Genomic DNA, 16,014 nt, shown 5'->3' with positions numbered 1-16,014 from the left:
GGATGGAGAACCAAAAGAGGCTCCCACGGTGCCTGAAATGTGTTGATCTGGGTGGTGATTACTTGGGTATACACGTTTTAAGAATTCATTGAACTGTACACATAAGATGTGTACTTTATGAAAATTATTATATCTCCTTTTTAAAAAAATAAGAAAAAAGAACTCAGATTAAAAAAAATAGTCTGGGGTCAGGTGATCAAGAGAAGGGATCAATGTCCCAAAGGTGACTGGCAATTGAAGATTATAGGTGTCCCAGTCCATCAGCCTAACATCACCAGGAACTTAGTCTGATAAAGTCAAGTTTATTGACTCACTGCAGTGATGGAGCCCACACAACAGAGAAAGCACAGAACATCTTGACAAACAAGGAAAGAGTTGTAGAATTTGGAGGAAGGGTGGAGTTTAGGTGACAATTAAACGATAGGCTTAAAGCAAAGTGGGTCAATATCAAGTATGAACTGTGAATAAGAACCAGGGTCCTATATCCTTGGAAACTACAAGATGAATGTAGATGTGGAGTGTTGGGTCCAGAAAACCTTTGAATCTCTGTACCTGGGTTGGAAATCAAGGTTGCTACGCTGTATCAAATAATTAGATCCTATCAGCAAGAGTGGGATGTTTCATGTTTACTGATGGAATTTCCAACACTATGGTTTTAGAAAACAAAGTTTCTCCTTAAGAAAGCATGTCCTTGGGAGAAATGGTGTTTCCTATCGACTCTGAAGCTGGCTTTATCTGTGGTTATTTGTAGCCCTCCCTCTATCTCTGTTACAGAGAAGGAAAGAAAGGGTTTTTAATGCAGCCACAGACCTCTAAACAGTACAGCTGTTGAGTAGAGGGGAGAAGACTTTTTAGATAATTCTGAAGTCAAAATTGTTTAAATAATAAAGATACTGTATTGGAACTGTGAAGCCCATCTCCAACATGGGCCCCAGTGATTCTCACTTCCAGGTATTCATATCTCTCCCAGACTGAATAGGACTGACTAAGGTGACCAATTGTGGAAATGACACGGTGTAACTTCCAAGGTTAGGTCATAAAAGTCACTGCAGCTTCTGCCTTGCTCTCTCTTGAATCCCTTTAGAGAAAGCAGCCACCATGTTGTAAGGACACTCAAGTAGTTGTCCTCTGAAGAAACCCATGTGTCACAGAACCAAGCAAATCCTTCAGCCTTATGAATGAGCCACTTTGGAAGCACATGCTCCAGCCCCAGTCAAGCCTTCAGGTGACAGATGTCCCCACCAACATCCTGATGGCACCCTCATGAGAGATCCTAAGCCAGAACAACCAGCTAAGCCACTCATGGATTTCCAATCCTCGGAAATTGTGTGAGATAATAAATGTTTATTGTAGCTTTAAGCTGCTAAGTTTGGGGGCAATTTGTTACATAGCAGTAGATAACTAATACACCTAGGATAATTATGGCATATGTACACATGAGGAAATCAGAGCCCAGAGAGGGAGATAGACTTGCCAAAGTCGTACACTTCTCATGGGTGTTCGAGGTCTCCAGCTTGACAGCTGTGGCATTTGAACATGGCTTTCTTACTCAGCCGCACTCACAGGCCTCAGCTTCCTGTCCCTCCCCTGCAGCCCATCCTCTACACGGACTTAGAAAGATCTTGCTAGACTCAGAGCTGACCCTAGCCCTGCCTTGCTCAGTGCCCTCCTATGGCTCACTGGTAATAATAAATCTCTCTTACCCATTATCATAAGTAGAGTGTGCTCTTTATCGTATATTCAAAGAGAAAAGAGATAAAATGGTATTTTGACTCTTCTAACAAAGAAAAAGACAGTGTACAGATATTTTAAAGTTATAGGTGTCCCTCGCAAGATGTAAGTTCTAGGTGGTGGAGTCTGGATTTGGCTTAGCCCGGTCCTCTGCTCCACATGCTCTAACAAGGCTATAAAAAAGGTGTGTTGGCTGGGTTCTGGTCTCAATTGAAGGCTCAACTGGGGAAGGATGCATTTCTAAGCACACTTATGTAGTTGTTGGGAAGATTCAATTCCTTGAGAGATGTTGGAATGATGCCTTCTGCTCCTTGCTGGCTGTTGGCCACAGACTATCCTCAGTTCTTTGCTATGGGACTTCTTCACATAGGCAGGGCAGCTCACGACCTGGCAGCTGGCTTCATCAAAGTGAGCAAGCAGGACCTAGGAAAGTTTCTGGGGTAGAGGACAATGGGTAGGATTTAGGGGTTCCAGTTCTGCTTAGACTTCTTAAAAATGAATCCATCTTTCACATTGTAAAACTTCTGATACCTGTTTGTCTGGTTAGCTATTGCTGTGAAGGAAATCAGCCTAGAACTGAAACAACAGTCGTTTTATTGGCTTAAAACAACAATCATTTTATTCTATTCCATAGGCCTGTGGGTAATGACATTGGGAAAAATTTAGTTGGGGTCCAATTGGGACCTGATCAAACATCTCTCTATTTTCTTGGAGCCTCACGACTTTCCATATGGTTTCTTTGTGTGGGCTAGTTTGGGCTTCCTCACAGCTTGGTGGCGTCAGGGCAGCTGAACTCCTTGCACGATGGCTGAAGATTTCAGGAGTATTTTAGCTAACAAGGAATTGCACTGCCCTTCCTGACCTAACCTCAGAAGTTAGGCAGCATCACTTATAATGTGTTACAATGGCTACAAGTGAGTCACGACCCACTCAGTTTCAAAGAAAGGGGAACTAGATGCCACATCTTAATGGGGGAAATGAGAGGAGACAGGAGATCTCTTTGAAAAATATAAGGTGGCACACCAATTCAGCTGCTTTAGCAAAGGCTAATATAACAGTGGCTTGCTTAAGCAACAAAGAAGTATTTCCCTTTCATGTAGCAGTCCATGAATGTGCAATCCCAAGAGATATTAATAGTGAGTAAAGTTCCACAGTGTTTGTTAATTTTATGTGTCCAGATATTTGGCCTAACATTATTCTGGGTATTTCTGGGAGGGTGTTTTCAGTCCAGATTGAGGCAGTCGGTCGCCGGTCATTGGTTGGCCGCTCACAGCGGCTCATGGCAGCTCACAGCAGCTCTCGCCAGCTGCCAGCCGCTCACCATGGCTGCCGTCTACTCATGCCAAATGCCGGCCACATGCTGGCTGCCGGCCGCTCACACTAGCACACACATCAGCACACAGCAGCCTGTGGCAGCTCACGGCAGCTCAGGCTGACCTCCCGCTGCTCACGGCAGCCCAGCTCCAGGGAGAGCTGTTGTTCACAATCTTAGCTGTAGAGGACTCAGTTCACTGGCCCATGTGGGAATCGAACCGGCGGCTTTTGGTGTTAGGAGCACTGCGCTCCAACTGCCTGAGCCACCAGACTGGCCCCAGATTAACATTTAAATCAACAGACAGTAAAGCAGATTGCTTTCCCAAACGTGGGTGGGCCTCATCCAATCAGTTGAAGGCCTAAATAGAAAAAAATGCTGACTCTCCTCCAAGAAAGAAAGAATTTTTCATGCCTGACTGCCTGAGAACTAGGATGTCAGCTTTCTTCCTGCCTTAGACTCACACTGAAACATAGGTTGTTCCTAGGTCTCTAGCTGTTGGCCTTCAGACAAGAACGATACCATCAGCTTTCCTGATACTCAGGCTGTTGGACTTGAACTGGAACTAAACATCAGCTCTCGAGTCTCCAGTTTGCCAACCTACCTTGCAGATCTTGGGGCATATCTACCTCCATAATCACATCTTTCTTCTATCATAGCTGTGGCTCCACCATCCACAACACATGGCTTCTATCTCATAGTGTAGGATGGTCACACCACTGCCCAACATATCTTCACTCTAGTAGCAGGGAGAGGTTGAAAGGGAGGCCATGCTCCTTGCCTTTGAAGGCCATAACTCAGACAAGACACACCCCATTGGTCAGAAGCTATTCTCATGGCAAGAAACTAGTTGCAAGGGAGCCTGAGAGATGTAGTGTTTAGGTGTGCAGCCATATGTCCAGTGAAACTCCCCTATCATAGGTTATTAATGATTATTAAGGGGACATCTAGCCATTTCTGCCACACAATTAAAAGATTGAAACCCAGCAAACAAAGGGCTGAAACCAATGTGGTGATAGCTGAATGATGTGCAATGGAACTTAGAATACCAAACAACAGAAACTCATTTGATTGATGTCCACTCTTTGTATTCTGAAATTTCTACCAGACTGCTTATGTGCTCAAAGAGAGAGTTAGTAGTGTCGTAAATCCACTATACCCATTTTTATCTTCTGGACCTGGTGGAATTGAACTTCTCGGAGTGGATCGTTGAGGTCATGTGACTAGTTTTGCCCAAGAAATTGTAAGAGGTTATGTATGTCATTTCTGTGTCAGATCACTTACATATTGGTATAAGAGCTGCCAGGTATTCTTTCCTTGGCCACAGTTGACTGGCAAGACTCCAGACTGTAGTAACTCTGTTAGCCTGGGTCCCAGACATATACAGACCAGAACCCTCAGCCAATATATAACATGAGTGAGAAAAAAACCTTGTTATGCTAAGCTGTGATTTGGGGTTGTTTCTTACTGCAGCATAACCTAACCTATATTCACTATAGAAAATATGAAAGTTAGATCTTCACCTTAATTGGCTGACCAAGCACTTACATATAGCCCTCCTCAAATGCTTGTGATTTGGATGGAAATAACCTTAGCCCTGCTACACAGAGGGGTATATGACCCAGGCTTAGCCAATAAGGCCACTGAAACACTTATGAAGGCAAATACCTCCTTTCCTGTTGAAATGACTCTCTGCACCTTAATGGAGGCCTGGAGCTTCTGGAGGTCAATATGGAAAAGGCCCAATCTCAAACTGAAAGGCCATCAGCTAACATTTACTGAGAACCTACTGTGTGCTAGGGGCTCTTCACATACCATCCCATTTAATCCTCACCAGAAGGTGGTTAGTACTATATCTCCCCTTTACTGATGAGGAGACAAAGGCAGAAAGAGGCTGGGGAGAGTGTAGTCAGGGACACCTCCTACCCACACACTATTCCCTGCCCAAGGTCACACAGGCAAACTGTGCAGGAGCTTATGGGAAATGTGGTCCTGACCCCACCTTCCTCCCCACCTCCTTCCACCAGATTTATTCTCTAGTGATACCTTTGATGATAGGCTCTCTCTCGCTCCCACCAAACCACCACAGACAAGGTCTCTGTGGAAACCATGTCTTTATTTATTCAAAGCATACATCAGCGTTTGTCTTGGGGAAAGGTGACTCCAATGGCCTTCCTCACCTCCTCAAGGATGTCAGCCAGGAGCTCACTTTCCGCCAGGGGAATCACAGGACTTTCCTTCAGGCCTGGGGGAAAGTGCAGTTAGGGAACCCTCCTATTCACGCCCAAGACACCAAAAGAACTATAATTCCCAGAATCCCATGAGGCACAGTAATACATTCAGGCAAATGGTGCCCCAGGGTGTCTTGGGAGATGTAGTTCTACACAGCTGCTTAAGTGGCTGATGGGTGGGAAGGAGTCCGTCCACCTCCCTTACCAGGCTTGCCCTGCCACCCCCCACCCCACTATCCTCCACATCCTTACCCTTTCTCAGGCACTCTCGGACATGCCTGGCCTCATAAATCATGCCTGCTCCGTTTGTGAAATTGAACTCCTTGCTTGGGGCTGGGGGCAGCGGGAACTCCTTATGCTCCCCCTTCACCACCAGCTCTGTTGGGCACCAGCAGGGGTCGAGGATCTGGGGGAAGATAAAAGGTGGCCCTATTGCCTTCACCAACAGGGTTGCTGGGGGCTCCTGCCTGTTGATGCTCAGGGGGCTCCCACTTTCACCTGGTGGCTAAGAGTTGGCTGCCTTCCATCCTCAGGGAGGCTTGGGTCCCCACCCCCATCCCTGGTTGCTGGGGGTTTGTTCCTTACCAACACAGTTGTCACACTAGAAGTCTGTTTATTCTACTCCCTAGGGGCAAATCCCTCTCTAAACTGATGCTTGGGGCTTATCTTCCCATCTGTGTGAATCCCCTTTTTGAGGAGATTTAAGACAATCCACCAGCAGCTTCGTCCAGTAGGAGACTTTTTTTAGCCCCAGTACCCTGGGAAGCCTAAATTATTCCCATACTCTGGTCTAGGCCAAAATGGAAATATAGAGATGCAGCCAGGGGAAGGTCCACCTTCTTCTGCTAAGAGTAGGATTTCTTTCTAGCAGTGGCCCCAGGAAGCCACTGAAGCTCTTCTTATGTGATTCCCAGATCCTCTCTTGGAAGCAATTCCAAAGGTCACCACTGCCCTCTAAGCATAGTTGCTAAGAACTGGTTTCTCCTTAGACCTAAGGATTTTTGACAGCCCAATAGGCTCACCCTCAGGAAGGAGCCCAGAGATCCAAACCTCATTCCATGGCCTGGTGGTTGAGGATGGATTCCTTACCAACAGTGTGGAAAAAGGCTGGTTCAGCCCATATCCAGCTACAACAGCCATAGCTGACCCTCTCCTGTTACTAAGGTCCATGGTTCCCAGTACTTGGGCCCATCCCAGCTTGGCCAGTGGTACCTCACCTGCGCCATGCCCTTGGTACCGCTCACAAAGGCCGTGTTGGAGAGCTGGGCGGTGATGCTACAGGTGAAGCTGCCGTGGACCCCTCCTGGGTATTGGAGTAGCACGGTGACTGTGTCATCCACACCTGGGAGGAAACGCAGGACGGGCAAGCCTAGCCGCAAATCCGGCCTGTGGAACCTCAGAAAGAGACCTTGTCTCTAATACCACAATGAAAAAGAATGAAGCACTGAGCCGTGCTATGACGTGGATGAACCCTGAAAACACTTATGCTAAGCGAAAGAAGCTGGACACAAAAGGTCACATATTGCAGGATTCCATTTGTGTGAAATGTCTAATATTTGGCAAATCCATAGAGTCAGAAAGTAAATTAGTGATTGCTTAGGGCTTGGGGGTTTGGGAGAATTGGGTGCGATTTTTTTTGTTTGTGTTGTTTTTTTCAGTAATGAAAATATTCTAAAATTGACTGTGGTGTTAAATGCACAACTCTGTGAATACACAAAAGCCATGGAATTATATACTTGAAATGAATAAATTATATGGTATGTGAATTGTAGTTCAGTAAACTGTTACTAATATAAATAAATAAATAAATGCTAAAACAAAATTAGAGACTTCTCTTTAAATTAAAAAATCAAAGAGACCTCTCTGAGCTTTAGTTTCCTCCTCTGTAAATACCTGTTGTATAGGTAGGTGTGTGAGAATCCATTTCCTCATCTCTAAAATGGGGATAATAATAGAAGCTGCCTTATAGGGTAGTTATAAATGTTACATTAAATGATGTGAAATGCACAAAGCACTTAGGGATCTATTAGATCACAATAAGCGATAGACGAGTTAATTAAAAATTAAATACAGCATGTAAAGTACTAGCCTGGTTCTGGGACACACCAGGCATGCAGTGGATGGAGGAACCTACTGACCGAGTTTCTCAGTTTCCTCATCTGTAAAATGGGGACAACAGTAATATGTCTACCTCAGGGAGATACCTGTAATAACCCTAATGCACAGGAAGCATTTAATAAGTGGGATCTGTTGTTAGAGCTACTATTTAGCCTAGAAATCGGCCAGATGTTAGACTAAGACAGTTTTTCTAAAGTGTGATCTTCACCCCAGTTATGTTTTTCCTGTCTATTTATTGCCTTCTGTGGTACTGTTTGCAAAGATGGCTGCAGGAAACCTCATTTATCAATGAGCGTCCCTTTGCAATATGACTTTGTAACTCCTTCCATCCAGAGGTACAGTCTATTTTGGCCATCTCTGAAATCTGAGCTGGCTTTGGGCCATGGAACAGTAGCAAATACATTGGGGCCTGCCTTGTTTTTGCTGCATCCAGAACTCTGAGACCACGATGTGAATGAGCCCAAGCTAGCCAGCTGGAGAGGCCACGTGTAGGAGAATCAAGTCTCTCCCCAGACAACAGCCAACACCCATGAGACATAAGTGAGGCCATCCTAGACCATCCAGCTGCAGTGGCATAGCCGGCTGATGGCTGCAGCGTGGGTAAGACCAGCAGAAGAACCACCCAAGCTGAGCCCCACCCAAATTGCCAATCCACAAAATCACAAGTGAATGCGCAATCATTATCTGAGGTTGATAAATTCTGGGTTAGTTTGTTATGCAGCAAAGGCTAACTGAGACAACTTCAAAGAATAATAATTGTTTATATTTGTTAACTACTTAATTTGCCTCAACAGTTATTTCATGAAGTCCTTATGACAACCCTATTATTGACATTTTACCAGTAACTAAGACTCAGAAAGGTCGAGTTCTTGGCTAAGATTGCACAGCAAAGTCCCAGGACAAAGTCCCACACTCTCAACTTGGAACCTCTTTGATTTCCTGCAGGAAGTTCCTCCAGCTGTCTAATTTGATTTTTATAGGCAAGGAGACTTATTCCCAGCTCAGTGCATCCAGTTAGAGATCTTTCTTATCACCATCATACAGTCCATAATAGACTGTACCTGTTTCATGGCGCCTTCCCACGGCTGAAATCTTCTCTGGCTTCTGCCCACCGAAGACCATGGAGATGAACTGGATGCAGTAGATGCCAATATCCAGCAGGCCACCGCCAGCCTGGGCCCAGTCCACAGCCCGTGGTACATGGGTGAGGTTCTTCCCAAATTCTGCCCGAGCCACCCGAAGGTCCCCCAGCGTTCCCTGGGCCACAGCAGACCTCAGAGCCTCTACAGCAGGAAAGAATCGAGTCCAGATGGCCTGCAGACCACAGAGGGAAGAAAGCAGGACAAAGAAAGGGAAGGAAAGGGTCAAGACTCAGGAGTTAACCACCCAGGTCTTCTCCCTTCTTGGGCCCATACTTGAGAGGGTACCTGCTGCTCCCCAGTCTAACAAAAACCCTCTCCCTTCTTGCCATAGCCCATCAGTCTCCAAGCTGTGTCCTGCCCCTGACTCTCTGCCCTCTCCCCTCCTTTCCACACCCACGTCCCTGACTCTGGCCTTGTCCTTTCTCATCTATACCATTACACCAGCCTCCCAATTTTATGGGCTGAATTGTGTCCCCACGAAATTCATGTTGAGGTCCTAACCCTCCAGTCCCTCCCGATATGAGTGTATTTGGAGATGGGGATTTTATTTTATTTTTTTTTTATTTTTTATTTTTTTTAAAGATTTTATTGGGGAAGGGAAACAGGACTTTATTTGGGAACAGTGTATACTTCCAGGACTTTTTTCCAAGTCAAGTTGTTGTCCTTTCAGTCTTAGTTGTGGAGGGCGCAGCTCAGATCCAGGTCCAGTTGCTGTTGCTAATTGCAGGGGGCGCTGCCCACCATCCCTTGCGGGACTCGAGGAATTGAACTGGCAACCTTGTGGTTGAGAGCCCACTGGCCTATGTGGGAATCGAACCGGCAGCCTTCAGAGTTAGGAGCACGGAGCTCTAACCGCCTGAGCCACCGGGCCAGCCGAGATGGGGATTTTAAAGAGGTAATAGTTAAAATGAGGTCATTAGGGTGGCCTTAACCCAATAGGATTAGTGTCCTTGTAAGAAGAGGAAATTAGGACACAAACCTGCACAGAGGGAAGACCATGTGAAGGCAAAGGGAGAAGATGGCCATCTACAAGACAAGGGGAAAGGCCTCAGGAGAAACCAACTTTGCTGACGCCTTGATCTCAGATTTCTAGCCTCCGGAAGTGTAAGATGATAAATCTCCGTTGTTTACGCCACCCAGTCTGTGCTGGTGTTTGTTATGTCAGACCTAGCAAATTATTACATCCAGCTTCTCCCCTCTAGTCACCTCTCACATGGCCCCAGAGGGCTCTTTGCTTCTCCGAGAGCTCACCCAGTCACCGCCTGCTCAATCCCCTTGTATGGCTCCCCAACGCCTAATATCAGCTTCCATATTTGGGGCATGTGTTATGGACAAGACACTGTGTTCAAGCTCTGCATAATGAACCCTTCCAACATCCCTGCCAGGTAGCTATCATTATATCCATTTCATAGATGAGAAAACAGAGGCTCATTGGAGTCAAATTAGTTGCCCAAGATCACAGAGCTAGGAACTAAAAAGTGGAGTCTACAATCCTCTAAAGCCAGAAGTCTTGACCTGTCCAAGATCAAGTTCATACTAAATACATGAAATCTGCCCATTCTTGCTTTAAGTTTTAACCCTGCTTTCCCCTTCTGGCCTATTTACCTGTGCAATGTACTTTTCCTTTAAGGCTTGGGTCAGTCCCTACCTGCAGAAAAACTCTGAGTGTTCCCTAGACTGGGTGCGGCCTCTGTGCTCTGTCAATTGTCCTCAAAGGTCCATGCAACTGAGCATTGGAGTTGCCCATTTCCGTGACTATAGCAGACCTTGAGCTCCTTGAAAACTGAGCCTGTCATACATTATGAGTCCCCAGTTCCTAGGGTTGGATCTGGTACAAAGTAGGTGGCAATAAAAAGGAAGAAGCAATAAACTCACAGAATGTTGGCATTAACAAGGTACAGGGAGAACCACAAGGCAGTGAGTAACCGTATTAGATCTTAACTATCTACTTCTTGGGCATGTGGACTTTGAGGACAGGGAAGCTCAGCAATATTGAAATCTGAGCTGGCTTTGGGCCATGGAACAGTAGCAAATACTACTACAGCGAGATAGGACACGGTGAAGTGAGAGGCAGTTATTGCAGCAAGGTATTTAAGAATCATAATACTCCTTAACGTGAAAATAGCTTCTAGGGGCCACTTGGTGGCACTATCAATTGCCCTTTGGCAACCATGTTAATTATTTGCAATCTGCAAGACGTCAAAGGTTCCTTTAGACAGCCAAGTTTGATAAGGGCCAAAACAAAGCATACTTGACATTGAGGGTTGGTAGGGGCTTCCTTGGTCCTCCCGACCTCCATCCCTGGAAATCCACCCAAACTAAGCCCACTGCCATTCTCTGCCACTTTCACTACTAGCATCTTTTTCTACAAGGCTGGCAAAGGCTCCTTCTGGAGGCCATGTTTGCTAAGAGCCAAAAGCAGTGGCTCCCAGCCATGAATGATGTTGCTAGTAGACTCCATGGCATAGCTCAACTCCATCCTGGTAAACGCACCAACCTCAGTTCATTTTGTGGTCATCTTAGCTGTTGGCAAATCCTTCCCTTGTGTCCACTGGCCACTGTGTTTTAGGAATGGCAACAAGCACTACATTGGATATTGGAAGGAATCCTCCAGCCTCACCTCCATAAGGAAGAGGCCTCGGGATCGGGCCTCGGCGACCATTTCGTGCACTTCCGCGGCGGTCACCCCCATGGGTTTCTCGCACAGGACAGCCTTGCCCGCTGCCAGGCACAGCAACACTGCAGCCTTGTGCTGGGGGTGCTGGGTGCCAATGTAGGCCACCTCTAATGTGGGAAGAAGGAGGTCAAGAGATCAGAAGCCCCGCCCATCCCAGAACCTCTGGGCCCCGCCTCCAGCATCCCAGGAACCAGGCTCCCCGCAACCAGGGACCAAGTCCTACCACAGCGGTCAAACCCTAGTCTCCCATGAGGAAGGAGCTAATCATTCTCCATCATCACTCTTTTCTCAGGTCATTTTTAGCCCTCCGAAATTACATTAAATCATTTAATCTCCACAACACTACCAAGAGGGAGATACTATTATTTTGCCCGTTTTACAAATAAGAAAATTGACAAGGGCAAGCAGAAGAGGAAAATGCCAATTCAGGCAGCCTGACTCCAGAGCCAGGCTCTTGTCCAACTGTATGGCCTGCCTCTCCATCCAGTCCACTCTGGAACACAGAAGCCCGGGCCACAGGACATATTTAAAGCCCCAACCGGCTCCCTGAGAAATTCAAGCCCGCTTTCACCACGGACGCCTGGCTCCTAAACGCAATTTCACACTAGATAGCTAATCACAGACCAAATCCGTTCTTACAGCTCCATCTCCCAGCCCGAGGTCATTCCAGAAACCCAACCCATGGAAACTGCATCTCCTAAGGAGCACCTGGAAGCAGCGCCCCGGTGGCCCCTGTGGCCCTCATCACTCACCCACATTTGGGTCCTTGGCCAGCTCCTCATAGGACCCGTAGGCCTTGGGAATGTCGTGTTTCCGTGCAAACTCCTTGGCCCGGCTTAGGTCTCGGGCTGCTACTGCCACCACCTGGAGGGGCGCCAGGGTCAGACTTGAGGGGCTGAGGCAGGCACGGGAGACAGGCAGATAGGAGGAAGGTGACGGAGAAGGCGCCAGGATAAGCAGAAATTACATCCCCTAAGGCAGGGGAGGGTAAAAGGTAAAAGGGGAGGAGGTGACCGGAGGCTGGACATTTGGGTCTTGGGAGAGATCTGGGGCAAGCAATTATTACATCCCCTACTATCCAAATTTCTTCTCTTCACAGCAGCTCAGATCAGGACCCTCCCAAACCTTAGGGAACTCGTATTTATACAATGGTAGAGGAAAAAGGAGTGAGTAGGGAATTAGAGGTTGTTTCAATGCCTTGGGGACTCGGAAGTCTGGAACCCTAACTCCCTGGACCCTCAGACCCAGGAGTCCCAGCCCCCGCCTGCTCTTCCCCAGGATTCCGGAGGGAGGGCGGACCTGGTGCTCGGAGCGAGGCAGCGTTCGCAGCACCGTCGTGAAGTCGCTGGAGATAAGGCCGACTGCCACGATGCCCCAGCGAAGCGCCATCCCCGAAACGCAGAGTTCCAAAGCCCTGCTACTTTCCCTTCGGTGAGGAATTAAAGCCGTAATGCTTGGCCAATCCGGGGGCGTGGTCCTTTCTCCGCCCCCATTGACCTTACGCGGCTTCTCATTGGCCACCGTGCCCCTCAGTCCCAGAAACACTTTCGCCCCCTCTGGACCCTTCTAACCACGTGACATAAGGGGAAAGGTTTTCTTTTCTTAACTTCGACCCTTGGGGTCATCCGTTCCATTTCCTCCTTCTTCCCATTCTTTTGCTCAGGAAGTCGCGCACCTTTAGGAATTGTCCAGAAAGAGGATAGTAATAGCAAAGGTAATTACTAATGTTAATAGAACTCGCTATGGCCCAGTCCCCAGCTCCACGCTTTCCTTTCCTCATCCCTAATTTCTCGCCATGGACCTGTGCACTAGCTTCTATTTCCCCCCATTTGCAGAGAGAAAGAAACAGACGCAACGAGCCTTGGTCGTTGTTTGCGAGGTCTCACAGCCAGGATATGAAGACCTGCAAATTGGCTGCCTCCAAAGACCACAGTTTTTGAAACCAGACTGTAATACTTCTGGAGAATCCTGGAGCCAGGCGGGCATGTTCCAAACCCTCCTGGCCACTTCGTGGCTGTATCGCTTCGCATCAGGGGTTTCCCTCGCTGAGCCTCACCTGTCTATTCTGGAAAATGGATGTCAGATAGCATCTACTCACAGAGTTAAGAGGATTAACTGAGCTCTGGGGTCTAGTATGTGAAATACAGTAAATGAGTACTCTCAGTCAAAAGGCAAAGTGCTAACTAACTTCACCCACAGTAAATTAATCCATTTCTCTTCCCTTGTAGACATTTAATTAAGACCTGAATTTCCCGTGGGGACTCACAAGTTCCAAGCTCACGTAAACTGCTGAATAAAAATATGAATGGGTTGCACTGAGTACACAATATCACCACTGTGAAGAAAAAGGAAAAAAATAATTAAAAATGTAGGTGCTCCTGGGTATTTACTGTTCACACAAAAACCTGTACACAAATGTTCATAGCAGCTTTATCTGTAATAGCGCAAAGCTGAAACAATCTGAATATCCTTTAAGCAGCCAGTGGGTAAACAAATTGGTAGAAACAATTGGTAGTAGAAACAATTGGTAGAAACAATGAAATACTGCTCAGCAATAAAAAGGAATGAACAATTGATAACAAGCAACAAATTGAAAGCATCTCAAAGGTATTATGCTGAATAAAAAAAAAACACCCTAATTTCAAAGAGTGGCATAGTGTATGATTCCATTTGTATCACATTCTCGAAGTGGCCAAGTTATAGTGATGGAGAACAGACCAGCCACCGCTGGTTAGAGTTTAGGGGAGGGTGCAGTTATTTAGGGGGTAACACAAGGGAGTGTCTTTCTGGGGATGGAAACGTTCTGTATCCTGATTGTGGCAATGGATATGCAAATCTTTACATTTGATAAAATTTGTTAGAACTTAGAAGTACTGATGAAACCCCAATCAGGTCTGTAACTAATTAAATAATGTAGCAGTATCAATCCCTGGTTCCAACAATGTACCATAAGATATCATCCCTGGGGAAAAGCTGGGTGTAGGATACAAAGGAACTCTGTTCTATTTTTTGCAACTTCTTAAATTATTTCAGAATAAAAAATTGTAATTCAAAATTGTTGGCAGTGAATTCGTGTTCCCAGATAAACCATTTTTGCAGTATCTGGTAAAGTAGAAAATGGTTTAGTGATTTCTATCCTGAATAGAAGATATGTACCGTTGAGAAACTCTCATAGTTGTGCCCGAGAGGATGTATAAGAACATTTATTCCGGCATTGGGTTTGATACCTCAAAATTGTGAACAGCCATGAGTAGAACAGTGGCAAAAAACTGTGTAAATTCTAATGACAGGATACTAGTAGCCAAGAAAATGGAAGGACTAGCTCCAAACCGTGTTGACCTGGCATCTCAAACCTTTGAGAAAAAAAGAAATTCAAGTGACATCATAGGGGTACAGTCCCTTCATATGAACTGTAGAAGCATGTCAAAGAGGACTCTGTATTATTTGTAGATACACTACTGGTTAATAAAGAACTGGAAACATTTATGGGAATGAAAAACTCCAAGTTCAAGGTAGTGGTTTCCCCTGGAGTCAGGAAGAGTGTGATGTGATAGAGGAAGAGCCATAGGGGCTTCAACGCTATTTGTAACATTTTCTTTTTAAAGATTTTATTGGGGAATGGGAACAGGACTTTATTGGGGGAACAGTGTGTACTTCCAGGACTTTTTCTCCAAGTCAAATTGTTGTCCTTTCAGTCTTAGTTGTGGAGGGCGCAGCTCAGCTCCAAGTCCAATTGCCAGTTGCAGGGGGCACAGCCCACCATCCCTTGCGGGAGTCGAGGTTTTGAACCTGCAACGTTGTGGTTGAGAGGTCGCGTTCCAACCAACTGAACCATCTGGGAGCTCAGCGGCAGCTCAGCTCAAGGTGCCGTGTTCAGTCTTAGTGGAAGGGGGCTCTGCCCACCATCTCTTGCGGGACTCGAGGAATTGAACCGGCCTTCTGGTTGAGAGCCCACTGGCCCATGTGGGAATCGAACTGGCAGCCTTCGGAGTTAGGAGCATGGAGCTCTAACCGTCTGAGCCACCGGCCGGCCCAACATTTTATATCTTAAGAAAAGAAATCTGAAGCAATTATGGCACTATGTTAAGGCTTGGCAAATCTGGGCAGTGTGTCCAAGAGTGTTTGTAATGTTCTCTGTATGTTTTTATTCGTCTGCGAACCTATTCCACAAAGCTCTTATACAGGGCTATCTTTGCCTGCCTCTGTTCTAAAGGCTTTCTGGATATTAACTCACGTAATCCTCACAGCCACCGTCTGTCATGTTATTAGCCCCATTTTTACAGATGAGGAAACTGAGGCACCCAAGTGATCAAGATTCTTGCCCGAAGTCACACATCAAGCAAATAGGAGAGCCGGGATTACAACTCAACCAGTGTGGCCCAAGTCCACACTCTGACTGTGTGTGCTGTATTTGATTTAATTTATAATTAAGTAAGGAAAATCATTGACCTGGGATGGGAATCCTTGGCTCAGCAGGTCAGGTACCTTCCATCCCTGGGGGACAAACCATGGGGTGAAGCACAAGACAGAGTTTCTGGGACTCAGGGTGAGAACCAGGAAACAGAGGGCATAGACTATTAAGTGGAATTTTGTGGCAGAGGGTCAGTGAATATTCCTTGATGTCTTCTGGCAACGCTGCTTGACTGGGTCTCAGCTTGCTGAACTGTGGGACTGTATTCCAAGAAAAACACCTGTTTCCTAACTCTTGCTCTCTTTATAAAACAAGCAAAACAATGTGGCAAATGCAGTCTGAGCTTGGGTGCCAAATTGGGTGAGTTTGGGTGCCAGCACTTTCCAGGACTT

At 46.4% G+C, this 16,014-nt stretch overlaps 1 protein-coding gene across 1 annotated transcript; it reads right to left on the bottom strand.

Annotated features, from left to right (window-relative positions):
• Nucleotides 1-5,114: 5,114 nt before the first annotated feature.
• DHDH (dihydrodiol dehydrogenase) lies at nucleotides 5,115-12,678 on the bottom strand. Its single transcript, XM_081031112.1, has 7 exons — nucleotides 12,511-12,678; nucleotides 11,964-12,075; nucleotides 11,155-11,318; nucleotides 8,454-8,706; nucleotides 6,492-6,616; nucleotides 5,527-5,680; nucleotides 5,115-5,288 (listed from the first exon to the last, which is right to left on the bottom strand). The coding sequence occupies exons 1-7, from the start codon at nucleotides 12,598-12,600 to the stop codon at nucleotides 5,179-5,181; spliced, it is 1,008 nt and encodes a 335-aa protein (XP_080887238.1). The 5' UTR covers nucleotides 12,601-12,678; the 3' UTR covers nucleotides 5,115-5,178.
• Between the last annotated feature and the right edge of the window lie 3,336 nt (nucleotides 12,679-16,014).

The sequence above is a fragment of the Rhinolophus hipposideros genome, assembly GCF_964194185.1.
Source record: "Rhinolophus hipposideros genome assembly, chromosome: 21".
NCBI lineage: Eukaryota > Metazoa > Chordata > Mammalia > Chiroptera > Rhinolophidae > Rhinolophus > Rhinolophus hipposideros.
This window is presented reverse-complemented; position numbering and strand designations above follow the sequence as displayed.